Source organism: Dipodomys merriami, unplaced genomic scaffold (genome assembly GCF_024711535.1).
Source record: "Dipodomys merriami isolate MVZ:Mamm:240054 unplaced genomic scaffold, mDipMer1.0.p SCAF_45, whole genome shotgun sequence".
In the NCBI taxonomy this organism is placed as follows: domain Eukaryota; kingdom Metazoa; phylum Chordata; class Mammalia; order Rodentia; family Heteromyidae; genus Dipodomys; species Dipodomys merriami.
In genome coordinates this window covers 9,635,406-9,662,416 of record NW_027206013.1, presented here as the reverse complement: position 1 = coordinate 9,662,416, position 27,011 = coordinate 9,635,406, and the positions used below count along the sequence as shown (strand labels likewise).

At 62.2% G+C, this 27,011-nt stretch overlaps 1 protein-coding gene across 1 annotated transcript in view; it reads left to right on the top strand.

Moving 5' to 3' along the window:
* Positions 1-27,011, top strand: part of Myo18b (myosin XVIIIB) — a 130,316-nt gene that overhangs the window by 5,823 nt on the left and 97,482 nt on the right. Inside the window, exons 3-20 of the mRNA XM_069994232.1 lie at positions 113-271; positions 2,593-3,663; positions 4,115-4,181; positions 4,723-4,835; positions 5,269-5,445; positions 6,658-6,856; positions 6,994-7,136; positions 7,509-7,609; positions 7,723-7,786; positions 10,429-10,573; positions 14,646-14,825; positions 16,195-16,285; positions 16,890-17,082; positions 18,608-18,688; positions 19,170-19,317; positions 23,688-23,847; positions 25,291-25,474; positions 25,968-26,163. Of these exons, the coding sequence (XP_069850333.1) occupies positions 113-271; positions 2,593-3,663; positions 4,115-4,181; positions 4,723-4,835; positions 5,269-5,445; positions 6,658-6,856; positions 6,994-7,136; positions 7,509-7,609; positions 7,723-7,786; positions 10,429-10,573; positions 14,646-14,825; positions 16,195-16,285; positions 16,890-17,082; positions 18,608-18,688; positions 19,170-19,317; positions 23,688-23,847; positions 25,291-25,474; positions 25,968-26,163 (3,472 nt within the window). The remainder of the gene's footprint in view (positions 1-112; positions 272-2,592; positions 3,664-4,114; positions 4,182-4,722; positions 4,836-5,268; positions 5,446-6,657; positions 6,857-6,993; positions 7,137-7,508; positions 7,610-7,722; positions 7,787-10,428; positions 10,574-14,645; positions 14,826-16,194; positions 16,286-16,889; positions 17,083-18,607; positions 18,689-19,169; positions 19,318-23,687; positions 23,848-25,290; positions 25,475-25,967; positions 26,164-27,011) is intronic.

Genomic DNA, 27,011 nt, shown 5'->3' with positions numbered 1-27,011 from the left:
TCCTCCCAGGGCCTCCTCCCCAGGGCCTCCTCCCTGGGGCCTCCTTCCTCAACAGGGCAGCCCGCCCCTGTGGGCTCTCCCCCTCATCTCTCTCTCCTTCCTCTACAAACAGATCCGGGAGGAAGACAAGACCCCCCCACCTTCCTCACCCCCTCCCCTGTTCTCCGTCATCCCAGGGGGCTTCATCAAGCAGCTGGTCCGGGAGACTGAAAAGGAGTCCAAAGAGGCCAGACGGAGGAAGGAGGCTGCCCTGGCCTCCCCAGAACGGGAGGTAGGGAGCCCTCGGGTCGGGAGCACAATGCACCCTGGGAGTGGACACCGTGTGGGGAGGAGGGCCGGGAGCAGGGTGCATCCTGGGAGTATCCCTCAGCCGGCATCTTCTATCTGGGTCCCCAGCGCCCCCTGTGGGCAGTGTGGGTGCTGACGCGGTAGAGCAGCCTGGCCTGGGGGTCTCTCCCTGGCCTGACCCTGGCCCCCCGCTCCCTTCAGCGTGTATTTGGCTGGTCTGCCCGTGCCCGCACCTGTCTCAGGACAATGGCCCTGCTGTGTTGGCAAACTCCCCGACAGCTGAGCGGCAGCTGCAGAAGCGCCGGGGCCCCGTCTTGGGGCAGGGTGACAGACAAGGAGGCCGGCTCCGTGCCCACCCCCACGCTGTCAGACTAAAGGCAAAGTGACCGTCCATGGGCCGCGTCCAGGCCCCGGCCTTTGCCAGCCAGCACTCATGATCCGGTCACGGGCTCCTTCGGGCCCCGGGGCGGTAATGCGATAGATGATTCCGACCCCAGTTATCAGAGACCGAGGCCTCGAGGGTCAGGCAACTCGGCCAAGGTCCTGAGGTCTGACGGAGGCAGCGGCGGGGGTCAGTGTGGAGGACTGGCGGCCCGGGGAGGCGAGGACGCTGCCAGCTGCGGGCCAGGCTGGCTTCTCTGTGGACAAGAAAGGAGAAGGGAGCTGAGGGAGGAGAGGGCGTCACCGCCAGGCGCGGGCAGAGGCTCGGGGCCAGGGCGCGAGATGGACAGGCCTCCAGCCACGGCGGGGGCTGCTCTGGGCCAGGACGTTCCTGGGGCCAGAGCCTGGGGGGAATGTGTCCCTGGTGACCTGGCACTGTCCCCAACTGGGCCAGAAATAGCCATGCCCGTCCCAGCCCGGCCCCCGCCCACCCCAGGACGCCCCACCCCCGATTCTCAGGGCCCCGATTTCCCTGAGCTCACCCAGCCAGGGAGAGCAGGGCCAGGCTGCAGGCAGGCTTAGGGACCGTGTCTGCCGGGATCTGGACTCCGGCTCTGGCCTTGCATCCCTGTTCGCTCTGGGCCTCCGCCAGCTCATCAGTCACACCGCTGGGCCCTGGGGAAGTGCTGCTTCCTTCCTGGGCCGGGAGAGGCCAGCAGGGGATGGCAGGCTTTCCACGCTGTGGGACTCACACGAGGGAATCCCCGGCCTGTGTGCGGGGAGGCCGGGCTGGGGACGGCTGCTGTCTTCTTCCTTGGCAGTGGCTGGTGGAAAATGATCCTAACGCCTGGTCCCTGCTGCAGCTCAGGGACTGTCACAGGTGCTTGTGTGTATGTGTGTGTGTGTGTGTGCACACGTGCGTGCTGGGAGTGAGGTTTGCACTCAGGGCCCCCCGCTCTCCTTTGGCTTGTTCGTTCATGGTTGGTGCTCTGCTATGTGAGCCATGCCTTATCCTGGCATTTTTTTATTGGTCCTGGGGCCTGGGCGCTGTCCCTCAGCTCTTCAGCTCAAGGTGAGCGCTCTACCACTTGAGCCACAGCGCCACTTCGGTTTTCTGGTGGTTCATTGGAGATAGGAGTCTCATAGCCTTTCCTGCCCGGGCTGGCTTTGAACCGCAATCCTCAGATCTCAGCCTCCTGAGTAGCTAGGATGACAGGCGTGAGCCACCGACACCGGGCTCTCTTGGCTTTTAGCTGGCTGAGGATGGATGTGTGAATGCAGACGCGGGTAGAGTGAGTGCCATTCTGGGTTGGTTTGCAGCAAGAAGAGGGCAGAGCCCGCAGCCCCTCAAGGCTGTGTTACACCTTGTCCCAGAGAGGGGAGCCGGGGTACGGGGCGGCTGGGGTTTGGGCGTGGGGGAGGGGCGGCCCTGGCCACGGAGGCCCTCGGGTGCCACGGGCGGGGGTGGGGACCCCAAGGGCAGCAGCCAGGGCCCCGGGCGGGGGTGGGCAGCGGTGAGCACGGGCACCCGGCTGGACGACCACGATGTGGTCAGCACCCCCACCCCAGGACAGCCAGGACAGCGATCACCACAACAGCTGCAGCCCTACTGTGTGCGGCAGCTGCCATTGTAGACCTACCGTGCGCAGCCTACGCTGTGTTGCCACAAATCCTCCCCCTTCCCGCCCTCCCTCCACTCTGCAAGACTATTCGTAGAGGAGCAGCTCAGAGAGGGAAAGCAGTTTGCCCGAGGCCACACAGCGGGGCGTGGCTTGCAGGAGCTGCCCTTGGCTCTGAGTGCCCGGGGCGGGCTCACTGACAGGCGTGGGGCCCGTGGGTGCCCGGGACAGGCAGCGGGCGTGTGGGCGGCTGGCCACAGGGTGAGGACGGCCGCTCTTCACTGTGCCCTGGCCTCTTTCTTAGGTCCCAGAAGTTTCCGTCACCCAAGCCAGCAGCAAGACTGGCGGTGCCCCCCGATCTGGAAGTCCGTCCAGCTCGCAGCGGGCCAGTGCTCCAAGCGGGGACAGCCAGGGGCCCGGGGGACCCGGCGCGGATGCAGGGGAGCCCCAGGAGCCGGCCCGGAGGCCGCTGCCCGGCAGACGCGGCGGGCCGCGTGGCGATGTGCTGCTCATGGTGGCCAGGCTGGACCCGGAGGTGGCCAAGCCCCGCGACTCCCCGCCCGGCCGCACCCCAGCCCCCGCCGCAGACCCCGGAGGGGCAGAGAGCCAGGCTGCGCCCCCTGCCGGCCCAGGGGCGCTGACCACCCGGCCCGGGGGCCCTGGGGGCACAGGCCGAGGCGCACAGGAACAGAGGAGTCAAAGTGCCGTGGGGAAGGGGAGCAGGGTCCCCCCGACCAAACAGCCCAAACGGGGTGAGCCCCAGGCCCCAGGGGCAGGGGACGGGGGCCAACTGCAGACCGCAGGAGGAGCAGCACCCCAAAACAAGACAGACAAGGAGGCGTGGCCCCAGGAGGGAGGCCATCGGATCCGCACTGAGCCTCGAGTCCCGGCCAGAAAGTGGGGTGCTTCCCTGAGCAAGAAGAGCAAGGGGGAGGCTCCCCCGAGCAAGAAGGACAAAGCAGGGCCACTCCAGACCAAGACAGAGGAAAGGGGCGCGGGGACGGAGCCAGGGGCGCAGGCGGGGGAGGCCACGGGGGGGCTGGAGGAGGCAGGGGAGGCCGGGGTGCCCCAGAAGACAGAGGCCCCCGGAGAAGCAGCTGGTGCTCAAAGCCTGGCAGAAAAGGGGTGTGCAGAGCCCCCGAAGGCAGCTCCCCGGGGGCCACCGCCGGAGGCCTCCGGGACAGAGGGCCGGCCAGACCGCAGAACACAAGGAGCCCAGGAGTCCAGCGGGAGTGCCGAGGGGGGGGTCCCCCAGCCCCAGCTGGAGCCTGTGCCCGAGACCCCGGCCGACCAGCCTTCCGCCCAGAAACCGGCTGACCAGGGGCGGGGGCCTCAGGAACAGAGCAGCGGAGACCAGAGCCCCGACACCCAGCAGGTGATGAGCTCAGCCCCACCCTGGGCATGGGGGTCGGCGGCGGCGGGGGATAAGGATAGAGGGGCGGGCAGGGAAGCCCTGGGGTGGACGGGGAGTCGGAGAAGGGACCAGGATTCCTTCCACGGGGGAGGCTTGGAAGCCTCCATTCAAATCAATGAGAGGAACTCGGGAGGCAGGCGCCAGGATTCCAGGCTGGGTGTGGTAGTGCATGCCTGCAATCCCAGTCCTGGGCAGGTAGAGCCGGCAGAGGTGTGGATTGGAATCCCACAACGGCTGCTACTGCGTGGAGCCATCTTGCTCCTCAGCTGTCACAGCCGGGGTTCTCCAAGGACAGTGGCTGGTTGAAGGTGCTGTCTGGGAGCTGAATGCTGGGTGTAGAGAGCAGGGTTCCCCGCAGGCCCCAAGCGTGGCCGCAGCTTTGCTGCCTTAACCAGTGGCTCTCTGCATCCAGGCTGGAGAGGGCAGGTGGTACGAGGCGGAGAAGGTCTGGCTGGTTCAGAAGGACGGATTCGAGCTTGGTAAGGAGGGGTCAGCGTTGCCGGGGGCGGGGTGGGGTCATCCCTGTGCTCTTCCCTCGCCCCCTCCTGCTGCTGGTCTCCTGCAAGCCCCCATGCAGAGCGAGGAACATTGAGACGCCCTGAGCCTGCCTCAGTCGGCCACATACATGCCAGCATCTGATCCTGGTGTGTGTGGGTGTGGGTGATCGATTGGTGATGTCTGCCATGGGCACCGGGAGGGAAGTGGCAGGTTGCTGGGTGTCTGTGCTCCCCTGTCTCGGGTCTGGGGGTGAGATGCGGCGCTGCACCTCACCAGTCAGACTCATCCTCCCTCCCTAAAAGATTTGGGGACCGGTGGACAGGGAGGGGGGTCCACAGCTCAGAATGCTTTGTGAGAACAGCCCCCCAGGCAGGGAGGGGCTGCATCTCCTTTTGGACCTGTCTAAGCCCCGCTTCTCTCCCCGGGTCCCTGGCCTGGCTGAGACGCCATCCTTGCTCTCCTTCCCTCCTCCTCCCTCCCCTCTTGCCTCCCTCCTCTCTTCTGTCTGTGCCCCCCAACCAGCAACGGTGCTAAAACCAGATGAGGGAACAGCCGACCTGCCGGCAGGCCGGGTCCGACTCTGCCTGGATTCCGACGGGAGTGTCACGGAGGTGGACGAGGACCAGGTTCACCGGGTGGGTCTCCCCGCCGGCTGGAGAGCCATCGCTCTCATTTCACGGAGCAAGATACCCTTTGCCCTCTGGCTGCCAGGGAACTCAGAGATAACTTGAGGCCTACCACTGGCCACCGCAGGCAGTGCCTGTATTTTTGGCACCAGCGTATCTCCACTGCAGATCAAGGAGGAGCCGGGCCTTCATTTCTGTCCTGGGTGGTGGGGGGGGGGTCACAGAGCACCCCCACATTCTCTAATGAGACCCAGACAAGGACAAATTGAGATCTCAGCCTGCTCCGAGTTCTGCCGCCCTTCCAGCGTCCTCGGGCTCCGGGCTCTGGCGCGTGACCCCCAAGGCCCGGACTGCTTGCCTGCGTGGGCAGGGAAGTGGTGAGACGGGGAAGGGGAGGGGCGTCAGGGAGGCCGGCCGTGATCCCGCGGTGTGCTGTCCGCAGGCCAACCCCCCTGAGCTGGACCAGGCTGAGGACCTGGCCTCGCTGGTCAGCGTCAACGAGCCCAGCGTCCTGAACACACTGCTGCGACGCTACCAGGCCCAGAGGCCGCACACCTGCGCGGGGCCGGATCTGATCATCCTGCGGCCCCCGGGACCTCCGGAGCTACGGGCAGGGCAGGTGAGGGGGGGGGGAGCAAGGATCGGGGACAAAACGAGCCAAAACCCAGGGCAGGAGAGAGAAATAACAAGAGCGATGGCGCGCACAGATCAATAACAATAATAACAGCAGCAGATTGACCGCAGATGTGAGCCGGGGCCGGGGCCAGGGACAGCAGGCCACCGGCGGCTCCAGTTTGACGGGAAAGAGAGCTAAGAAAACCCAGGCTCATCGGTGCCCGAGGCACTATCCCGGGGCTCCCCAGAGTCCCGAAGGCCACCCCCCCGACCCTGCACAGACCCACCCAGGAGTCTCTGTTCTGCTTTCATAGATTTACTTCCCCTGAAGGGTGGACATTTGGGGCCAAGACGGGAATGTCTGCAAAGACCAGCTCTTGCTGCCCCCTGGTGGGCAGATCTGGGACTGCAGCCTCTCCCTCCTTCCTTCCTTCCTTCCTTCCTTCCTTCCTTCCTTCCTTCCTTCCTTCCTTCCTTCTTTCCTTCCTTCCTTCCTTCTTTCCTTCCTTCCTTCCTTCTTTCCTTCCTTCCTTCCTTCCTTCCCTCCTTCTCTCCTTCCTTCCTTCCTTCCTTCCCTCCCTCCCTCCTTCTCTCCTTCCTTCCTTCCTTCCTTCCTTCCTTCCTTCCCTCCCTCCCTCCTTCTCTCCTTCCTTCCTTCCTTCCTTCCTTCCTTCCTTCCTTCCTTCCCTCCCTCCCTTTCTCTCTCTCTCCCTCCTTCCGGGTCCCTCCATTCGTGGAGCCCTGCACTGAGCCCTTTGTTGGTTGCGGGTCTGCAGTGGTCAGGCTAGGCGGAAGCAGCAGGGATGGAGGGCAGACCACAGGCAGTAAAGATCACAGTGACCTCAGAGAAGAGTGTGTGTGTGGGGCAGGGGCATCACCTCATGGGGCCCAACAGCAAGCAGGTCCCCAGGGCCATCCACAAAGTCAGAGCTGGGGAAGAGTTCTGGAAAGTTCAGGGATTGCCACCCAGCCCGAGGTGGTGTGAAATGCGTGTGTCCCCCGACCCCTACCCGAGCGCCACGCTTCCAGGCATCTTCTGACCTCTGCAGCTCAGCCTCTCGGCCTTGGGCCAAGTCGGGGTCCAGTTCCCAGAATGGCCACCAGGGGGCAGCAGAGACCCACAGCGGGCGGAGGCTGGGCGTCCGGAGCCTCTGAGCGCACGCAGGCCCCGTCCCCAGCCCTGTCCCAGGCTCACCCCGGGGCTGCCGTCCTGCAGGTGCCCCGGGCCCGCTGGGACAGGCTTCCGGCCCACGTGGGCTCCTTGGCCCAGCGGGCATACTGGGCACTGCTGAGCCAACGGAGAGACCAGAGCATCGTGGCCCTGGGCCGCAGCGGGGCGGGGAAGACGGCATGCTGCCAGCAGGTCCTGGAACACCTGGTGGAGATGGCGGGCGGCGTGGACGGCAGGGTTGCGGGTACGGTGGCCTCCAGGGGCAGGCGGCGTGGGGTGCCCCGGGCCCTCTGGGAATTAGCCTTTAGTCCCCCTCTTTGGATGTGGGGGCGGCCCCTGCCCCAGGTCCCCAACCCTCCACCCACCTCGTCCCCCCCACAGTGGACAAGATCCGCGCGGCCTTCACGGTCCTCAGGGCCTTCGGCTCTGCGTGCACCAACCACAGCCACGCGGCCACCAAGTTTGCAATGGCCATGTCGCTGGACTTCAGCGCCACCGGACGCATCACGGCCGCCCAGCTGCAGGTGAGGCTCTGGGGGAGGCGGGGGGAGGCTTGGGGGGCTGCGTCCTGAGCCCCGCTATGTGACAGACCCCCCACCCCTTGGCTCCAGGGCTCTGGGCCCTGCTTGGATGGCAGTGGCGGCCACCTAGGCCTGGCCTTTTCTTTCTTCTGTTGCTCACTGAGGTTTGAACTCGGGGCCTTTGCACCTGCTCCGCGGGCGCTCTGCTGCTTGAGTCTCGCCCCACACCCCCTCCGCCTCAGTGACTTTGTAAGAGTCTGGCTTTCTGGCTGGAGCCGGCTCTGTGGCGCCCTCTGGCGTCCGAGGCCGGGGCTGTGCTGCGCTGCGGGGTAAGGGCGGCTCTGGGTGACCACGGCTGCCCGCGTCTCCCTGCAGACCATGCTTCTGGAGACGAGCCGGGTGGGCCGGCGGCCGGAAGGGGAAGGAAACTTCCAGGTGTTCTCCCAAATGCTGGCCGGGCTGGACCTGGATCTCAGGTGAGCACCCGCTGTCCCCAGGAGCCTGGTGGTCACTGTGGGGCGTCCCCTCCCCTCAGGGCCCCCGGGGGTCCCCCTCACCTCCCTTCCCCTCCTACCCCATCTCCCCCCAGGACGGAGCTGAATCTGCACCAGATGGCTGACGGCCACGCCTTCGGCATGGGTGATTGGTCCAAGGTGAGCGGGGCTCCTGGGTGGGGCCCGGGGTGCACCCTGGGGGGGCTGAGGGAGGCCCCCCGCCCGGGCCGGGGTCTGTGTCCATCCGCACGGTGGCCCTGGGGCGCCTCGGGGGGCGGGGTCAGCGCGGGGGCCACGTGGCGGTGGAGACGAGCGCGTGGCCCGGGCTCGGCCGGCTCGGGCCGTGGGGTCCCGGGGCAGCCGGGGTGCAGAGAGCGGAGGGACGCTTGCTGCTGACACAGGCTGGGGCGGCTTGGAGAGTCGCGCTGACCGCTGGCTGCTTGTTTGGGGTTTTGTTCCCCTGTGGATATCTATTTTTTGTACCGGTTCCAGGACTTGAACTCAGTCCCTAGGCGCTGTCCCTGAGCATTTGTTTTTAATTTGCTCAAGGCTGGTGCGCAGCTCTACTTTTGGCTTCTCGGTGGTCCATTGGAGATTAGAGTTTCACAGAGTTTCCTACCTAGCCTGGCTTTGAACCCTGATCCTCAGAGCTCAGCCTCCTGAGTAGATGGGCCAGAGCCCTGCTCCCCTTACGGATATTTTAATGATGATTTTCACCCCGTCCCTCCCCGTCCTAACTCTGCCGTGTGGTGGGCTGCACAGCCTGACGGAAAGACCTACGTGGCCTTAGTCAGGGAAGGCTTCTTAGCCAATGGGACACCTAACCTGGGTTTTGAAGGATGAGTAGGAGTTGGGTGGGCGGGCTAGCTGATTTCCTCCCCTGAGCTACTTCCCCAATACATTTGGGGGAGGAAATGGAATGATCGGATGCAGTGGACGCCCTCTCCTCCGTTTGCTCAGCCAATTGTGTGGCCTCACGTGTGCGGGCGGCCGCTGCGGCCGCGCCCGGGCGCGCTCCCTCCGACTCGCCAGGCCTCCCCTGCGCCGTCTGTGGTCGGGTGTGGAGCCTCTTCCACCCCTGGCCACGGAGTCCGGGGGAGCAGCACGCGCCCCTCGCCCCCTCTGCTCCCCCGCCCTGGGCTCAGGGCCTGGTACCCCTCCCTGTTCCCATGGCAACAGAATCCGAACCATCCTGGGCCCGCGCCCCGTGGGATGGGGGGCTCGAGAACCCGCCCCTCCGCACAGCCCCCCAGAAGGGCTTTTGTTTTGTTTTGGGGTTAATTGGAGATATTCGAACTCTGGGCCTGGGCGCTGTCCCTCAGCTCAAGGCCAGCGCTCTACCACCTTAAGTCACAGTGCCACTTCCAGTTTTCCAGTGGTTCACTGGAGATAAGAGTCTCATGGACTTTCCTGCCCGGGCTGGCTTCGAACCAGGATCCTCAGATCTCAGCCTCCTGAGTAGCTAGGATGACAGGCTGCGTCCCAGCTACACATCCCCTTGCCTGCCCCGGCTGTCACTGGGGAGGAAGCCCCGTGTCCACGGGGGAGGGTCAGGACTGCGCTCCTCCTGTGTGCGGGCCCAGAGAGGTGAAGATGCTCACCTGAGAGAGCACAGCTGCCGGTGGCAGGAGGCCAGGTCGGGTCTGCGAGGCTTCACCCCAGAGCTGCCCCATCTTCCTGCCCTCTGCCGCCTCTGATTGCACTGGGCAAACCCCACAGCATCTTGGGATTCTGCTGTGTTTGTGGCTCTTTTCCTTCTGCTGACTTCTAAAGGTGAAGTGTAACATGCGTTGTGCCCGGGTGTCTATCCTCCCAGCATTTGGGGAGATGGAGACCCGGAAGACTGAAGTGTTAAGTCGGCACAGGCAGAAACGGGGTGAGCCCCCATGTCAACCAGCCAGCCGGGCATGGTGCCATGCACCTGAGATCTCATGGGAGGCATGGGGTAGGAGGATCATGGTGGGAGGCCAGCCCAGAGACAAACGGGAGGGGCTCCTTGAACCTCCCTATGTCATGGCCAGCGGTGGCCTGCGACCCTTCTACAGACCGGTTTGGCTGGAGTGGGGGTGGGCGTCGCACGTGCCCGGCTCTTAGTCATGGGTCTGATATTGCTCCGCTGTGTGACCTTGGGTCAGTGTCACACCCTCTCTGGGCTGGTGGTGGTAAAAATCAATCGAGGCGCCCATGGTCAGGTGGCATTCACAGTGCCCCCACTTCTCTCCAACGGCTTCTCCCCAGGTGCAGGTGGGTTATTGTCACCAGGAGCTTGAGTTTCTGGCTCGTGGCCTCTCCGTCCTGTGGGCCCCTGTCCCGGGGGTCCTGGGCCAGATGCCCAGGAGCTTTAGATGCGTTTTCATTTCCAACCAATCAAAACAGGGGTCCTAAGCCCCCCAAACACACTCCGCAGCCCGTATCCGTGAGCACTCGGCCACCGCGTCTTCTCCTCTTGCTGCACTTGATACGGGAAACCAGCTCCAGCCCGGCTGGCGATGGGTCTGGGCCCGGGCCTGGGCCGTGTCCTGGGGTGACTCTGGGCTCCCTGGTCCTGCCGGAGGCTCTGGATCGATTAGTGATGTCTGCCACGGCCCAGCAATGGTGGCAGGACCCTCAGATCACTGGTGGTTCAAAGCCTGCTCTGTAGCGTGGCCTCTGAGGCCTTGAACATGGCTCCCGGGCCTCCTCCCACTTGGTCTTGTCCCCCTCCGGGTCTGACCACCCCAGGGCCGGCCCGACTCCCCGCGAGGCCAGGCCGCCGGTCCCCGCGGTGACCCCTCCGCCCTTCCTCTCTCCCTTGCTCTCAGCCTGAAGACAAGCAGAAGGCAGCGGCCGGCTTCGCCCGGCTCCGGGCCGCCATGGACGCGCTGGGCATCTCCCAGGGCGAGCAGCGGGCCGTGTGGCGCGTGCTGGCCGCCATCTACCACCTCGGGGCCGCCGGGGCCTGCAAAGGTACGACCTCCCCCTCCGGGTCAAACCCTCCCCCCTCCTCTCCCTCCCCGGGTCATTACCATCTCTTCTGCCGTGGATTCGAACTCGGAGCGAGGCGGGCGCTCCACCACGGGACCCCACCTCTGGTCCTTTTGCTGCTCGTTTACTGATTAATTTTCTTCAGCTAGGGGCTCGTGCTTTTGCCGGCCCTAGACCAGGGCCTCCTTCCTCTGCCTCCCGAGCGGCTGGGATTACAGGCGTGCGCTACCACGTCCAGTCCCCTTTGCTTTGGCTTCTCCCACGCCGCCATCTTCAGCTCTTGACTAAAGCACGCCTGACAGACCCTTTTCCCGGGTCAAGGTCATGTTCGCAAGCACCGGGGACAGGGAGATGGACGTGTCCTTTGGGGGGGCTACCCCTGGTCTCATGTAGGGAGCCATAAGTTGCCCTGAGATAGCCGGAGGAGCTAGGGCTGAGGTTCCTACGCAAGGACGGGATCTGAACTCTCCCCGGATAACCACCCTGACCCTTGCAGGTCCAATACCCCCGCCAGCGGCCCCTGGTGTCAGGAGGGAGACCATGTGGCTGGTAGCTATGGCTTCTTGCCACCAGGTGGCAGTCTTGTCCCCTGGATGGCTCTGCTCACTGCAGCCCCATGGAGGCTGGGCCTCCAGCTCAGCCTCCAAGCAGAATCCTCCCCCACCATCCCTCCACCTGTCACTGGAGAGGCCCCGGGGCTCCCCTCCACCCGGGGGCAGGGGGAGGGCGGGCTGGAAGGGTTCAGGCGGGGCCCACGGTGGTGACGGTGGTGACGGAGCAAGTCACGCTTATAAATATTGAATGCACACACGGTCTCGGCAGTCACCCCTCCCCGCCCGCCCACCTGCTGGATTATCTTAAGAGGCGCTGTCTCGGGTCTTCCCGGGGCCCGGCCCGCCGAGCTCCTCCCGTCTCATTCTGCTTTGCAAGAGTTCATAATAGTCTGTTCCGAAATCATCTAGGAAGGATTTCACTGTCATGTGTAAATGTCTGGGCTTGGTGCCATCAGACATCATCTTGAAATATATTAAGAATCATTTTCATTAATCAAGGTTCCCACCCCCCTTTCATTGCGATGATATTCTGTGTGCCCGGCTTCATTCGCTGCCTAACATCCATCCATTTTTCTTTCCTCTTTCTTTCTTTCTTTCTCTTTCTTTCTTTCTTTCTTTCTTTCTTTCTTTCTTTCTTTCTTTCTTTCTTTCATTCTTTCGTTCTTTTGTTCTTCCTTCCTTTCTTTCTCTTTCTATCAATCTACCCATCTATCTACTCATCTATCTATCTATCTATCTATCTATCTATCTATCTATCTATCTATCATCTGTTTTCTTGGGCTGGTCCTGGGGCTTGAACTCAGGGCCTGGGCAGTGTTCCTGAGCTTTTGTGTTCAAAGCTAGCGCTCTACCACTTGAGCCACAGTTCCACTTCCAGCTTTTCGGTGGTTCGTTGGCGATCGGAGTCTCATGGACTTTCCTGCCGGGGCTGGCTTTGAACCTGGGTCCTCCGCTCTCAGCCTCCTGAAGAGCTAGGATGACGGGTGTGAGCCGCCGGCGCCCGGTTGTCTACATATTTTATAAACCAGTTCCACTCCTAGAATGGAGGCCTGGGGTGACATGGCCCGGCCCTGGGGTTGGAACTGATGGGAGGGCAGTCCATAGCATTAACATTCGTCCGGAGTTGGCTGTCTCGGTTTCCTCCTCTGTCCAGCGGTGGCCGCTCTGAGGGCTCCTGGAGGGGTGTTGGGGTGTCAGTGTCTTGAGGGCATGTCACACGCTGGGAACGGCACACAGATCCACGCATCTGCAGTTCTCTTCCCGGCTGGGCACAGAGGGGGTGAGCTACGCCCTGGCCTCACACAGCGGGTACATGGCAGAGGAGCTGTGGGCCATTGTCATCTCCCTAGAGCCGCTGTGCCCCAGCAAGGGCTCTGGACAGGTGCTCTACCACGTGAGCTGTACCCCCAGCCCCTTTTCTGCTTGACTTCTTTGCTGTTGTGATTGTTGGAGAGTGCCTTACGTTTTTGTCCCCCGTGGACCGTGATCCTCCTCTTTCTGCCTCCCACCTGTCTGGGATCATAGAGGTGAGTCACCGTGCCCGGCTTGCCGGTTGGCATGATGGCTAAGCTTTGCCTAGGTCCTCCAGCCTGGCACCACCAGAGTAGCTGGGATTACAGGTGTGCCTCACTGTCCCTGGACGGTAGGGTTTTTATGACTCTCGATTTGTCGGCGCTGAACTGTGTCTGATCTGTTCTGTCGGGGTCCTGTCCCCCCTCTACCCTCGTCCCGGGGGGGCTGAATGGCCCCAGGAGCCTTCCCCTCTCTTGGGCTTCAGATAGTGACGGGTGACATTGTCCAGATCGCCGTGGAGGAGACTGGTTAGCGTGGGGAGACGGGGGGCTCAGGGGGGAAGCTCTGGGCACCTGTGTCTCGAGGTGGGGTGGCGTGTGGCACCTGCTGCTTCTTCTGAGAACCGGAAGCTCACAGGCTCCTCTCGGTCCCTTTCCTCGACCTCCCCCCCACCTCCTGCGTTGGCCTCCTGAGCGCCGAGATTACAGGGGTGCGTCCCCACGCCCGCCCCGCCACAGCCTGCAGAGAACGCAGGCCCGCGCCACCCTCCGCTTCAGAGACAGAAACCGACTCCGGGGAGGGGGAGAGGGGACACTTGTGAGAGATGGCGGCGGCTTGTTGGAATAAGACCCGCGCACGTGTCGACTTCCCACGGCAAACATCGGCGCGGCAGCACCGTAGAAAATCCAGAGAGCAACCAAGGCTGGCTGTGGTTGGTATTCGGCCACGTGGCGCTGTCCCCCGTGGCCGTCTGGGGCCATAAACTTTGTCCTCGTCCCCTGGACCCATGGCCTGGCTGCAGCACACACCCCCGCCACCGCCTCCCGCACGTCCCCGCCACCCTGGCCTACCTGGCTCTCCTCTTTTCTGCCCCAGGACCTTTGCGAAGTTGCTCCTCCTTACAGTGCTCTTTGTGGCTAGAAACCTCTTCCAGGCCGGTTCACAGCCCACTGCCACGGCGAGGTCTCTCAGGGCCCCCGCTGCAGGAAGATCGGGCCTTCCTCTCTTTATCTCCTTACCCAGATCTAAGTCTTCCTCGCCGTGCACCTGAGGAGATTTTTTTTCTAATTTGTTGTTGTTGTTGTTGGTGTTGGTGGCGGTGGGATTTGAACTCAGGGCCTGGGCACTGTCCCTGAGCTTTTGTGCTCAAGCCTAGCTAGTGCTCTACCACTGCGAGCCACAGCATCACTTTTGGCTGTTTGGTGAGTAGTTAGAGATAAGAGTCTCACACACTTTCCTTCCCAGGCTGGCTTTGAACTGTGATCCTCAGATCTCAGCCTCCTGAGAGCTTTATCATTTTATCCCCCGAAATTACCCTCCCTCCCTCCCTCCCTCCCTTCCCTTATCTCTTTCCTTCTCTTCTTCCCCTCCCCCTCCTCTCCCTTCCCCCTCCTCTTCCTCCTCCTCCTCTTCTTCTTCTTCCTCTTCTTCTTCTTCTTCTTCTTCTTCTTCTTTTTCTTCTTCTTCTTCTTCTTCTTCCTCTTCTTCCTCTTCTTCTTCTTCATTTTGGTGAACTTGTTAGGCAGGTGCTCTACCACTTGAACCACTCACCAGCCCCTTCTGCTTTGCCTGTTTTCACACGGGGCCTCTGTGAGTTTGCCTGTGTTGGCCTGGGGCTGTCTCCCTCCGCGGCGCCTTTCTTGCAGCTGGACTTGCGCACGCCGGCAGCCCTCGACTCCCACTCTCAGCAGCTCTCGTTCCCCTGTTAGCTCCTTGGCTCAGTGAGGGCAGACCCGCCACCTCCTGCTAGCGTGGGTTTCCCCGGGGTGGGGGTGGGGGAGCAGGGCTGGGTGGAGCGGGGGCTGGGCACACAGGGCAGCTGGGTGGCACGGGGCAGGCAAAGGCTGCGGTGTGCCCACCTTCACCCGCCGGTCCCCGGCCCTCTGCCGGACACCTTCCGTTGCTTTGGAGAAGTGAGCAACGGCGTTGGGGGCTGGGGTGGGGCCCGGGACACCTGGGCCTGGGATTTCACCCCCTTCCACCCGCAGTGGGGCGGAAGCAGTTCATGCGCTTTGAGTGCGCCAACCGCGCCGCCGAGGCCCTGGGCTGCGAGTTCGAGGAGCTGAACACGGCCACGTTCAAGCACCACCTGCGCCAGATCATCCAGCGGGCAACGGCGGGGCCGCGGCGCGGGGCCCGGGAGGACGAGGAGGCGGCGGCCAGCGCAGGTACCAGCGGCCGGGGCGGGGAGGCCTGAGAAACGATGGGGGCCAAGCCGCGGGGTGGCCAAGCGGGAGGCCCTCAGGCCGCGGTGAGATCGCAGGCCCGGGGTGGGGGGGAGGCTGCCTGGGACTCCACCAGCAGCCCCCGCCCGCGAGTGGGGTGAGCTGTGGTTGGGGGGGCACCCTGGGGCTCTCTTAGCTCCCCGGAGCCGCCCCCACCCTTCGGGGTCTGCAGGCCCGTGGCAGAAGGTCCCGGGCCTCCACGGCCTCTTCCCTTCCTGTCTGGATCTCGGCTCCTGAGTGGGCGCTGGTCATCTTAACCCACGCAGAGTCCACACATGGCACACCACGCACATGGTACCCACACAGACCCACGCTCACGTTCAGACACAGTGCACACACCCGAGCGTGCACACCTTCATCCAGGTGTGTGCCACGCAAACACACACATGCACGATGCGCGCGCGCACACACACACACACACACTTCATCCACAAGTGCCACAAGCACAGGCCCAGGTCCCAGGGCCGGTGGGCTGCACGCAGGCTCCGGAGAGAGGAGGCTGTGGTTGCCTAGCAACAGCCCAGGGTGGAGGCAGAGCTGAAGGGAGGAGGGAGGAGGTGGGGGGGAGTGTGTCCACATGATGGAACCTCTCTTAGAGTCAGGCTCTGTGATCTGAACCCCAACCCTCCAACCCCAGCTCTACCAGTGAAGGTGCGCAGGGGTGCTTGCATGCGTGTGTGCGTGTGCATGCGTGTGTGTGTGTGTATGTGTGTGTGATAGTTGCAAAGTCTCCATGCCAGCAGGCACAGGCACAGGCACAGGGGGAGAGCTGGAGGTCACCTTAGAGGAGGTGATGGTTCCTGGAAGGCTTCCTGGAGGAGGTGGCCGACTCTCTGTTAAGCCCTTTGCTGTTTCGGTAACGATGAATCTGACACAACCCACTGCAACCGAGGGCAGGTTCTCTTGGGTTGATGGTTACAGTCCACTGATGGCCAGCCTGAGCAGACACATGGCATTGCGGGAGGAAAGCTGTTAGCAAGGGACAGTGGAGAAGCCAGGGAAGAAGAGCCCCAGGCCCCCTCCCCAGCCCTGCTGCGGCCAGGCCCCGGACGACCTCAGAGCTTCCACTGAGCTGCACCCCTGAAAGACCCCACACCTCCCAGGGCACCACGCGGGGGCCAGGCCTCTGGGGACACCTGAGCGGCCTCCGGGGGGGGGCCAGGCCGGGCAGCCGCTGGCCTCGGCCTGCAGGCCTCAGGGCCTTCAGTGATGGAGGACAGGGGGGTGTGGGGGGGTCCGAGCCCTCTGCCGCTCTGTGGCCGTGTCCTTGGCACCGGGCAGGGTGGTGACCCCTGGCTCCCCCCAACCCCAGGCCTGAAGATGACAGGCGTGGAGTGTGTGGAGGGCATGGCGGCCGGCCTGTACCAGGAGCTCTTTTCCGCAGTGGTCTCGCTCATCAACCGGTACCTGGGGGCTGTGGTTGGGCACAAGTGGGGGCAGGCGGGCAGTGCTGGAGTTAGCTCCCGCGCTGTGCGGCCTCCCTGCAGACAGCTCAGCGCGTCTGGGCGGACGCCAGGCCAGCACGGGGATCAGTGAGAGGCAGGGTGGGGGGCGTGGCTCCGCGTAAGGGGCGTGGCTGGCCAGTGTGGGCGTGGCCCGGTGCTGGGGGCGTGTCTCTGCTACACAGCAGGGGGCGTGGCTAAGCGATGCAGGCGGGCTCTGCAGTAGGAGTGGGAGCTGGAGGGGGCGGGGCTCGGCTGCAGAGGCGTGGCTCCACAGAAAGGGGCGTGGCTCAGCCGTGGAGGTGTGGCTCCGCCGTAGGGGCGTGGCCACCGCATCCCTGGCGGGGATGAGCCACCACCCTTGAACCACTGGGGAAGCCCACGCTCAGAGAGGGTCAGTGACTTGCCCAGCTTCACACAGCCTGTGAGTGGTGAGCTTGGTTCTCACACCGGGCCTCCCCACCCACCTAGTTCTTCCATCTCCGCAGTGGGGAAGCTGGCAGCTTGGACCAGGGCCTGTCACACTCCGGGCCTTCTCAGAATCCCTTCTCGCTTCTCTCTCTAGATCCTTCTGCTCCCAGCACCTGTCCATGGCTTCCATCACGGTGGTCGACGCCGCCGGTTTCCAGAACCCCAGGCATCAGGGCAGAGGCCGGGCGGCCACCTTCGAGGAGCTGTGCCATAATTACGCTCAGGAGCGTCTGCAGCTGCTTTTCTACCAGCGGACCTTCGTCTCCACGCTGGAGCGGTACCGAGAGGTCAGCTGGGTGGGCTGGGCCAGGCGAGGGCAGATGAGAGGTTGGGGGAGAGGAGGACTAATAGGACTCTGCCCTGCGGTGGCCATCTCTCTGGGTTTTGGGGACTCCCGTGTCTCCTTTCCCCACATTTGGTCCAGCGGCAGGGGCCCGGGCTCTTCCTGGCTCTGGGGGTCAGGGTCAAGGTGGCTGTATCTCTGATCTCTGGGCCCCGGCCGCTGTCCTGCTGTCTCCTGGACGCCTATGGCTGGTGCAGTGGGAAGTCCTTTGAGGAAGGACTTGGATCATTGATAAAAGGAGCCCTGAGCCGGGCACCGGTGGCTCACGCCTGTCATCCTACCTACTCAGGAGGCTGAGGTCTGAGGATCGCAGTTTGAAGCCAGCCTGAGCAGGAAAGCCTGTGAGACTATCTCCAGTCAAATCACAGAAAAAGCTAGAAATGGTGCTGTGGCTCAAGCAGTGGAGCACTAGCCTTGAGCAAAAAAAAAGGAGCTTAGAGACATCACTCAGGCCCAGAGTTCAAGCCTCAGGACCAGCAATTAAAAAAAATAAAAATAAAAAAGAGGAGGAGCCCTGATGAGGTCAGGGTCTTGAGCTTGCTCTGCGGGTGCTCTGCTGCTCAGACCATGCCTCCAGCCTGGCTTTTTGTTGGATGTTTTAGGATAGGGTCTGGCTTTTTGCCTGGGCGTATGCCTGAACTCGGATCCTCTACTTTAGTTTCTCTTCACTGCTGGGACCACAGGCTTGTGCTACCCGATCCTAGCCTTCCTTCTGTGGAAACTTGAGACTCCTGGACCTTTGGGCCCAGGCTGGCCGGATGCTGTCATCCTTCCAGCCTCAGCTTCCCACATAGCTTGGGACGACAGGAATGCACCTCTGCACCCAGCTGTGGCCTAAGAAGGGGGGGGCTGGTGACCTTTAATGCCCAGGCTGGCCTTGAACCACAGTCCTCTGGAGTAGTACCTAGGAAGTCAGGCATGAGCCGCAGAGCCCGGCTGGAGACTTTGCTTCATAAAAGTACCACATGGCCTATTAAATTCCAGCCCTTGTGACTCGGAAGGGGGTGCGTTCACCCCATAGCGACCCAGCCAAGCACAAAGTGGTAAGCTAACGGCTTCCAGTGGGTCTGTGCAGGCGAGCCTACGCACACGCCCGTGACCGTGGTGACACTGCGAATGTCACCAGGATCCCGGAGGACGCAGCGTGTCCTCCCCTCCTCCTCGCCCCGGGACCGTGTTGATTCCAGTAGCAAAAAGTGAGCAACTATTGGAAGTGGCCATATTGCTCATCCATACGATCACAGACATTGAAATTCGGGTTATTCCTTTGGCAGAAGCCCAAAACAACAGTAAAAATAAAAATATCTGCATGGATGCATTTCAAACAAATAGTCTCGATAGGGCCCGGCACTAACTCTCAGGGCTAGTGTGTGGGGGGGGTGCATCTTAGTTCCGCCCTCCACCAGAGGCCCCTCCCCATCCGCTCAGCTCACTTTGGAGCTAACAGCCCCTGTGATGCTGTCTTTTAGGAAGGTATCCCTGTGCACTTTGACCTTCCAGAGTCTTCCCCGGAGACTACGGTGGCTCTCATGGATCAGAATCCCTCCCAGGTAACCAGGGACCCAGGAAAGCAAGGCTTTTGGACTTCACTTTTTAGTGAAATGCTAGATGTGGCAAGCTTTTGTGCCACGCTCGTGCCAGCCCTGGGGACTGACAGAGACCCTCCCCCGCCCCCACTGCCGATGCCTGGGACCCATCCCTGGATCTGCACAGATTCATCTGGGATATGGCCCGGGCAACTTGGAGGTGACAATGTCCTGGGGTTAGGAACCACCTCTCAGCCTCTGTGTGAGTGATGTCGTACGGTGGCAGGGCCTGTGGTCAGAGCCAAGGCGGCTCACCAGACTGCAGCCGCTTGTGCCGAGTTGGGTCTGGTGTTCAGATAAAGATTCTGTGCCCAACTCAGAGAAGAGAAAACTGAGGCCTAGAGAAGGGTCATGATCCCCTTTAGGTCACAGGAGTGACCGGGCGGTTGCTGCAGGACTTCCAGCCTGGCCTGAGGTCCTTTCCGTGTACCCTGGGCCTCTGCAGGTCCACGTGGCGGCTGGCGGTGGCCCAGAGGATGCCAGGGGCCTCTTCTGGCTACTGGATGAGGAGGTGCGGGTGGAAGGTTCCAGCGACAGCATGGTACTCGAGCGTCTGCGTGCGGCCTTTGAGAAGAAGGGAGCCGGGGCGGAAGGTGAGGGACGAGGGGACGGTATGGGGCCAGTCCAACCTGCGTGCTGCGTGCTGTTCTGCCTGGCCAGCGTGGAGGCTGTGTGTGAGCAGGAAGTGAGCGGGGAGCGCGGAGGCTGCGTGAGCAGGAAGTGAGCGGGGAGAGCGGAGGCTGCGTGAGCAGGAAGTGAGCGGGGAGAGCGGAGGCTGAGAGAGCAGGAAGTGAGCGGGGAGCGCGGAGGCTGTGTGTGAGCAGGAAGTGAGCGGGGAGAGCGGAGGCTGCGTGAGCAGGAAGTGAGCGGGGAGCGCGGAGGCTGAGAGAGCAGGAAGTGAGCGGGGAGAGCGGAGGCTGCGTGAGCAGGAAGTGAGCGGGGAGCGCGGAGGCTGAGAGAGCAGGAAGTGAGCGGGGAGAGCGGAGGCTGAGAGAGCAGGAAGTGAGCGGGGAGAGCGGAGGCTGCGGGTGAGCAGGAAGTGAGCGGGGAGCGCGGAGGCTGAGAGAGCAGGAAGTGAGCGGGGAGAGCGGAGGCTGAGAGAGCAGGAAGTGAGCAGGGAGCGCGGAGGCTGTGTGTGAGCAGGAAGTGAGCGGGGAGAGCGGAGGCTATGTGAGCAGGAAGTGAGCGGGGAGAGCGGAGGCTGCGTGTGAGCAGGAAGTGAGCGGGGAGAGCAGAGGCTGTGTGTGAGCAGGAAGTGAGCGGGGAGAGCGGAGGCTGAGAGAGCAGGAAGTGAGCGGGGAGAGCGGAGGCTGAGAGAGCAGGAAGTGAGCGGGGAGAGCGGAGGCTGAGAGAGCAGGAAGTGAGCGGGGAGCGCGGAGGCTGTGTGTGAGCAGGAAGTGAGCGGGGAGAGCAGAGGCTGTGTGTGAGCAGGAAGTGAGCGGGGAGAGCGGAGGCTGAGAGAGCAGGAAGTGAGCGGGGAGAGCGGAGGCTGAGAGAGCAGGAAGTGAGCGGGGAGAGCGGAGGCTGAGAGAGCAGGAAGTGAGCGGGGAGCGCGGAGGCTGTGTGTGAGCAGGAAGTGAGTGGGGAGAGCAGAGGCTGTGTGTGAGCAGGAAGTGAGCGGGGAGAGCGGAGGCTGAGAGAGCAGGAAGTGAGCCGGGAGAGCGGAGGCTGCGGGTGAGCAGGAAGTGAGCGGGGAGCGCGGAGGCTGCGTGAGCAGGAAGTGAGCGGGGAGAGCGGAGGCTGCGTGAGCAGGAAGTGAGCGGGGAGAGCGGAGGCTGCGTGAGCAGGAAGTGAGCGGGGAGCGCGGAGGCTGAGAGAGCAGGAAGTGAGCGGGGAGAGCGGAGGCTGCGTGAGCAGGAAGTGAGCGGGGAGCGCGGAGGCTGAGAGAGCAGGAAGTAAGCGGGGAGCGCGGAGGCTGAGAGAGCAGGAAGTGAGCGGGGAGCGCGGAGGCTGAGAGAGCAGGAAGTGAGCGGGGAGAGCGGAGGCTGAGAGAGCAGGAAGTGAGCGGGGAGAGCGGAGGCTGCGGGTGAGCAGGAAGTGAGCGGGGAGCGCGGAGGCTGAGAGAGCAGGAAGTGAGCGGGGAGAGCGGAGGCTGAGAGAGCAGGAAGTGAGCAGGGAGCGCGGAGGCTGTGTGTGAGCAGGAAGTGAGCGGGGAGAGCGGAGGCTGCGTGTGAGCAGGAAGTGAGCGGGGAGAGCGGAGGCTGTGTGTGAGCAGGAAGTGAGCGGGGAGAGCGGAGGCTATGTGAGCAGGAAGTGAGCGGGGAGAGCGGAGGCTGCGTGTGAGCAGGAAGTGAGCGGGGAGAGCGGAGGCTGTGTGTGAGCAGGAAGTGAGCGGGGAGAGCGGAGGCTATGTGAGCAGGAAGTGAGCGGGGAGAGCGGAGGCTGCGTGTGAGCAGGAAGTGAGCGGGGAGAGCGGAGGCTGCGGGTGAGCAGGAAGTGAGCGGGGAGCGCGGAGGCTGAGAGAGCAGGAAGTGAGCGGGGAGAGCGGAGGCTGTGTGTGAGCAGGAAGTGAGCGGGGAGAGCGGAGGCTGTGTGTGAGCAGGAAGTGAGCGGGGAGAGCGGAGGCTGCGGGTGAGCAGGAAGTGAGCGGGGAGAGCGGAGGCTGCGTGAGCAGGAAGTGAGCGGGGAGCGCGGAGGCTGAGAGAGCAGGAAGTGAGCGGGGAGAGCGGAGGCTGTGTGTGAGCAGGAAGTGAGCGGGGAGAGCGGAGGCTGCGGGTGAGCAGGAAGTGAGCGGGGAGAGCGGAGGCTGCGGGTGAGCAGGAAGTGAGCGGGGAGAGCGGAGGCTGCATGAGCAGGAAGTGAGCGGGGAGAGCGGAGGCTGCACGTGAGCAGGAAGTGAGCGGGGAGCGCGGAGGCTGCGTGTGAGCAGGAAGTGAGCGGGGAGAGCGGAGGCTGTGTGTGAGCAGGAAGTGAGCGGGGAGAGCGGAGGCTGCGTGAGCAGGAAGTGAGCGGGGAGAGCGGAGGCTGTGTGAGCAGGAAGTGAGCGTTGAGGGTGAGGGCTGGGCTCTGCCCCGCACAGGTATGGCTGGGTGCCCCGCCAGGTGGGAAGGCAGGCACGGGGCATGTGCGCGTGCTGTGAGCATCGGTGGACTCCTGTGAAAAGCAGAAGAAAAACGAGGTCAAATACCAGATAGAAAGATTGATGAACAGAAGGACAGATAGATAATGGATGGATAGAAAGATAGAGGATAGATAGGTGAATGGATAGATTGATAGATAGATGGATGGATTGGTAGATAGGTGGATGGCTGGATGGATAGATGGCTGGATGGCTGGATAGATAGATAGATAGATAGATAGATGGCTGGATAGATAGATAGATAGATAGATAGATAGATAGATAGATAGATAGATAGATAGATAGATAGATAGATAGATAGAGGAATGGATAGATAGATGGGTAGATTGATAGATGGGTAGAATGATAGCTGGATGGATAGATAGTTGGATGATAGATTGATGGATGAATGGATAGATGGATGGATGGATGGATAGATAGATGGATACATGCTAGATAAATGTATGCAGATGCCTACATTTTAATAATACGAATGTATGTCCTGACACTAACATACTAATACAATAGTGTTGCATGCACACACACGACGGTTGGGGGACTGGCCCATGAGGCAGCAGTCCTTATTACTCTGGAAAGTTCCCTCACTCTGGAGGGTGCTGGCATTGGGCCAGACCAGTACTGACAGCCCTCCCCCCTTACCCTCCCTCCCCATCCTGGCTCTGGACTCTGAGATGCACTGACTGCTTTGCCAGCTGGTGAAGGACAATGAGAGGGTGGAGGAAACTTGGGTTTCCGGAACTTTCAGTTGGGCAGACATCGTGGATGTCTGGTGAGGTGCCAGGGTCAGACACAGGCCAGGTGGCTGCTGGTGCTCACCCATGTAGCAATTATTTTGGTGGGGGGGTTGCTGGTCTTGAGTCTTGACCTCAGGACCTGGGCGCTGTCCCTGAGCTTCTTTTGCTCAAGGCTAGCGCTCTACTGCTTGAGCCACAGCTCCACCTCCGGCTTTTTGGTGGCTAATAGTTGTTGGTAAGAGTCTCACAGACTTTCCTGGCCAGGCTGGCTTTGAACCACAATCCTTGGCTCTCAGCCTCCTGAGTAGCTAGGATGACAGACATGAGCCACCGGCGCCCAGCCCAGATGCAATATTCTATGCACCTTATTTCCTTTAAGCCTATGCTGCCCACTGAGGTGTCATACTGGGGAGGAAACAGAGGCTCAGAGACTCAGTGTCTCTGCCAACTCTTGCACAGCAGGGGATGGCAGGCAGCCTCAGGCCCAGCCCAGCCCAGGCTCCCTTTCGCCCTGCCCTCTCTTCCCACTCTGCCAGCATTAGACACGTGCATGCATGCATGCATACGCGCGTGCACACACACACACACACACACACACACACACACACACACACACACAGCCCTCAAGAGGGCACTGAGCATTTATTTCCTTCCTGATCACCAAGACAATTTTTAGACGGTGTGCGAATAAATATTTTAAAAGTATTTAATAGCTACTTATTCCCATGCATATTAGGAAAATACATAATGCTCGTACGTCAAACTCACAGTGCAATGTTTCTTTAAAAAACAACAACAAACAAATGTACTTGTGTAACACAGATAGATAGCCGTCTTAAAGGACGCATTCAGCAAATCACAGCATCGGGGAGATGTGGATGCCTATCGAAAACGCACCCAGGGGACCGAAACTGACAAAGGCTGGCTGAAATAGGCGTCCAGTCTTCCCGAAAACAGAGAGGGATAGAAAATCCACTTTGGAAATAAAGTTGCCTGTGTTCCCAGGTGCAGGGGCCACACGGATGCCCCGAGCTGTGACCTTTAGCTGGCTGGAAGTAATGAAAACTTACTGTGTTCTTGGGGTGTCAGCAGCTTTCGCAGTATCCCCTTGGGGCTCGCGTTCACCCCACCCCCTTTGTGTCTCCCATAGGACCCCCCGCCCTGCGGACCTGTGAGCAGCCTCTGCAGTGCCAGGTGTTCCACCAGCTGGGCCAGGACCCCGTGCGCTATGACCTCACGGGCTGGCTCCACAGAGCCAAGCCCAACCTCTCGGCGCTCGATGCTCCACAGCTCCTGCATCAGTCCAAAAGGTGAGCCAGGTGGGGATGGGGCGGGGAGGGGAGGGATTATACCTCCTTCTCCCAGTGGGAGTTCAAAGCCCCAGAGAGCCCCCGTCCTAGAATCCACAGATGGTGGCTCCAATGGGAAAACCAGCTGCTGGAGAAAAAGCTGGTCAGAAAACTGAAAGAAAAAGAAAAAAAAAAAGTGGAGACTTAGGTTGGCGCTTTGCCTTTCATTAAGTCTCGGGGAGATGATGAGAGTGGAACCATTTTTATGGACATCCTGGAGCTCCGGGGTCGTAAAACTGAAACGGAGACATTTTGTAGCATTAAAAATAAAACACCTTCACGGCGTCGTTTCCTGACTGCTCAACCCAGAGATGTGGCGCAAGGCTGGCAGCTCCTGCTTTGCCCCCACAGTTTGTTTTTTTTGGGGGGGTGCATCTCCCAGGTCTATACGCACGCAAGTGTGTGCATGCATGCACCTCCCATGTTTAAGGCCGGTTTCTGGTGATGTCAATCTTGCAGCAAGAAAAGGAGGCTCTGGGGCCGAGGGTAGGTGTTTACCACCTGCTCCGGCACCCGGGCTTTATTTTACACAAGGACCTCATTCGTGCTCATGGCAACCATGGGTCCTTAGACCCATTTTGCAGCTGAAAACAGCGAGGCTGTGGCTGGGGAGGCAGCTGGCCTCCTGATCACACAGCAGCTCTGGGATACGCCGGAAGTCTAAGCGATGCCCGGGGCCCCTGTCAGGCCGTTGTGGTCAGAGTTAGGTGGAGAGCCCAGGGCTTGCAGCCCCTGCAGAGGAGTTGAGGCGGGGGGCACGGGGCAGAGGGAGGGGTCAGGAACCCACAGAGGACTCAAGAGGGGAGCACAGTCCTGTCCTGTGTCCCCTGCGTGACTGGTGAGCGTCTGTCGCTCTCTCTTCTGCGGGCGGGCTGCAGGACGGCTCTGCCTGTGTCTTGAGTCTGGGTGTGCGGGGATGGACATGTCCCCCCACCCCCGTTCCCTCTGCAAGCCTGGAGGTCTTTCTGTGAGGCTTGGGGATGTCAGGCAGCTCCATGGGGGGACCCAGCTCGTGTCTCGGCACCTTGGAGAGTTCCACCCCACTCTGGTTCTGGGGGAGCTGAGCTAGGGCAGAGCAAGGCCAGGCTTTGCTACCAGCCTGGCACGGCGTGGGAAGGGGGCACGGCAAAGCCCAGCCCCGGGGAGCAGGGGGAGGAAGCGCTGGCCTTGGGGGCGGGCCTGCCTCCCGGGGCCCCAGGGATGTGTGCCCAGCCCCTGCGGTGGGGTGCTGAGGAGCCTTCCAGATGTTTCTCACATACACTGGAGCTCCAGAGGAACTGATTCTGTCCGTCTTTTATAGCGGGAGAGCTAAGGGATCCCCCCAGGGAAGAATGGGGGTGCTCAACCTCTTGCTCCCCCTGATTCTCCCTTCCCTCCTTTCCCCCCCCCTGCCCCCCCGCCCAGGGAGGAGCTGCTCAGCCTGTTCCAGGCCCAGGCCAAGCTGCCCCCGGTGTGCCAGGCGCTGGCCGGGCTGGCCGCCGCCTCGCCCCAGGCCCTGCAGCGGAACCGCGTGCTGAGGCGGGCGTTTGCCGGCAGCCTCGGTGCGCTCAAGAGGAGAGCGTCGTGCGCCCAGATCAAGCTGCAGATGGTGAGGGGTTCCCCCCGCCCCCCCCCCCAGCCTGCACGACCCTGAGCCCCTCTGGCCGGGCACCTCCCCGCATCGTCTGACCCCTCCTGGCAAAGCGGGGGGGGGCACAGGCTTGGTGGAGGGGACGGATGCCGCAGGAGCTCCGTCTGCCTTTCCCACGGGGAGGATCTGTCTTTGGGGGTGCAGGGAGTCGGGTTCGGCAGCAGACACCCGCAACACCAGCCCGCTAGCAAATGGCCCGGATGGCGGGAAGCATGTACGTTTTGAAGTATCTTCCGAAGTAGGAGCTCTTACACGATTCTGTCTGTGTGGCTTAGGAATCCCTGGAGGGCTCGCTCCCTGCCTCAGTTTCCCCGCCTGCCTCAGCAGGAGCGATTATAAAGGTCCCTCCGATCTTACCAGTACAAACCAGGACGGAGGTGGGAAACGCTTGGTTTAGGACTCAGGGGGCCCCAGGGGCAGCCCGTGCTCACGGCTCTCTGCTTGGCCCTAGGATGCCCTGGTCAGCCTGCTCAGCCGGTCTCAGCTGCACTTCATCCACTGTCTGCTGCCGGCCGCTGAGGTGGAGAGCCACGCCGGACAGGGAGACCAGCCAGGGGCGGGCCAGCCCCAGGCCCTGGACGTCCCGGCTCTGAGGGCCCAGCTCGCTGGGTCTCACATCCTGCAGGCGCTGCGGCTGCACAGGGCAGGTGAGGGCCAGCGGGGTTGGAGCACCTGACCTCTCATCCCAGCACCCCCCCAGGTCACCAGTGATGCCTCGGGAGTGTGCACGCGGCCCGCTGCGGGCCTGTCCGGACAGCCCTGCACGGGAGGCCATCTTCCACCTGACACACAAGTGCATCTCAGGACGGGGAGCAGGCCTGTTCGCGCGGACAGCACAGGATGGGGCCAGGGAGGCTGGGCTGCGTCTCTTGTTCTTTTGGGAATGGGGGGGGGCGGGGAGTGGGGTGGATTTTTCCAAGGAGCCCTGGTTTCAGGAGGGTCAGTTTGGTTGGAGGTGCTGGTGCAATGATAGGCTGGAAGCTGACCCGCGCGCCCCCAGGGGTGTCCCGCAGGGGTGTCCTGCAGGGGTGTCCCACAGGGAGCAGGCAGGGCCACCGAGAGCTGGGGTTTGGAGGGTGGAGTTCAGATTGGATGGGGCGCAGCAGGGGATGAGGCTGCTGGGTCCCCCCCCTGGCCGTGTCCCCCACCTCCATGGAGGACACTTAGCGATCACAGGGCTTAGCAGACGAGACACGCGTTTTAATCAAGGGGACAAAGTTTTCTCCTTTATACCAGAGCAAGCAACCTCCCACCTGTTAATCTTGGTGCTTTTATGGTGTCCGTCCCGGGGCTTGAACTCAGGGCCTGGGTGTTGTCCCTGGGAGTTATTTTGCTCAAGGCTCACGCGCTAACATACGAACCACAGCTCCCGTTGGACTTTTTTTTTCCCGGGGGGGGGGGGGTACTTTCTTGCCCAGGCTGGCTTTGAACCTTGATCCTCAGACCTCAGCCTCCTGAGTGGCTGGGATGACAGGCGTGAGCCGCTGGCGCCCGG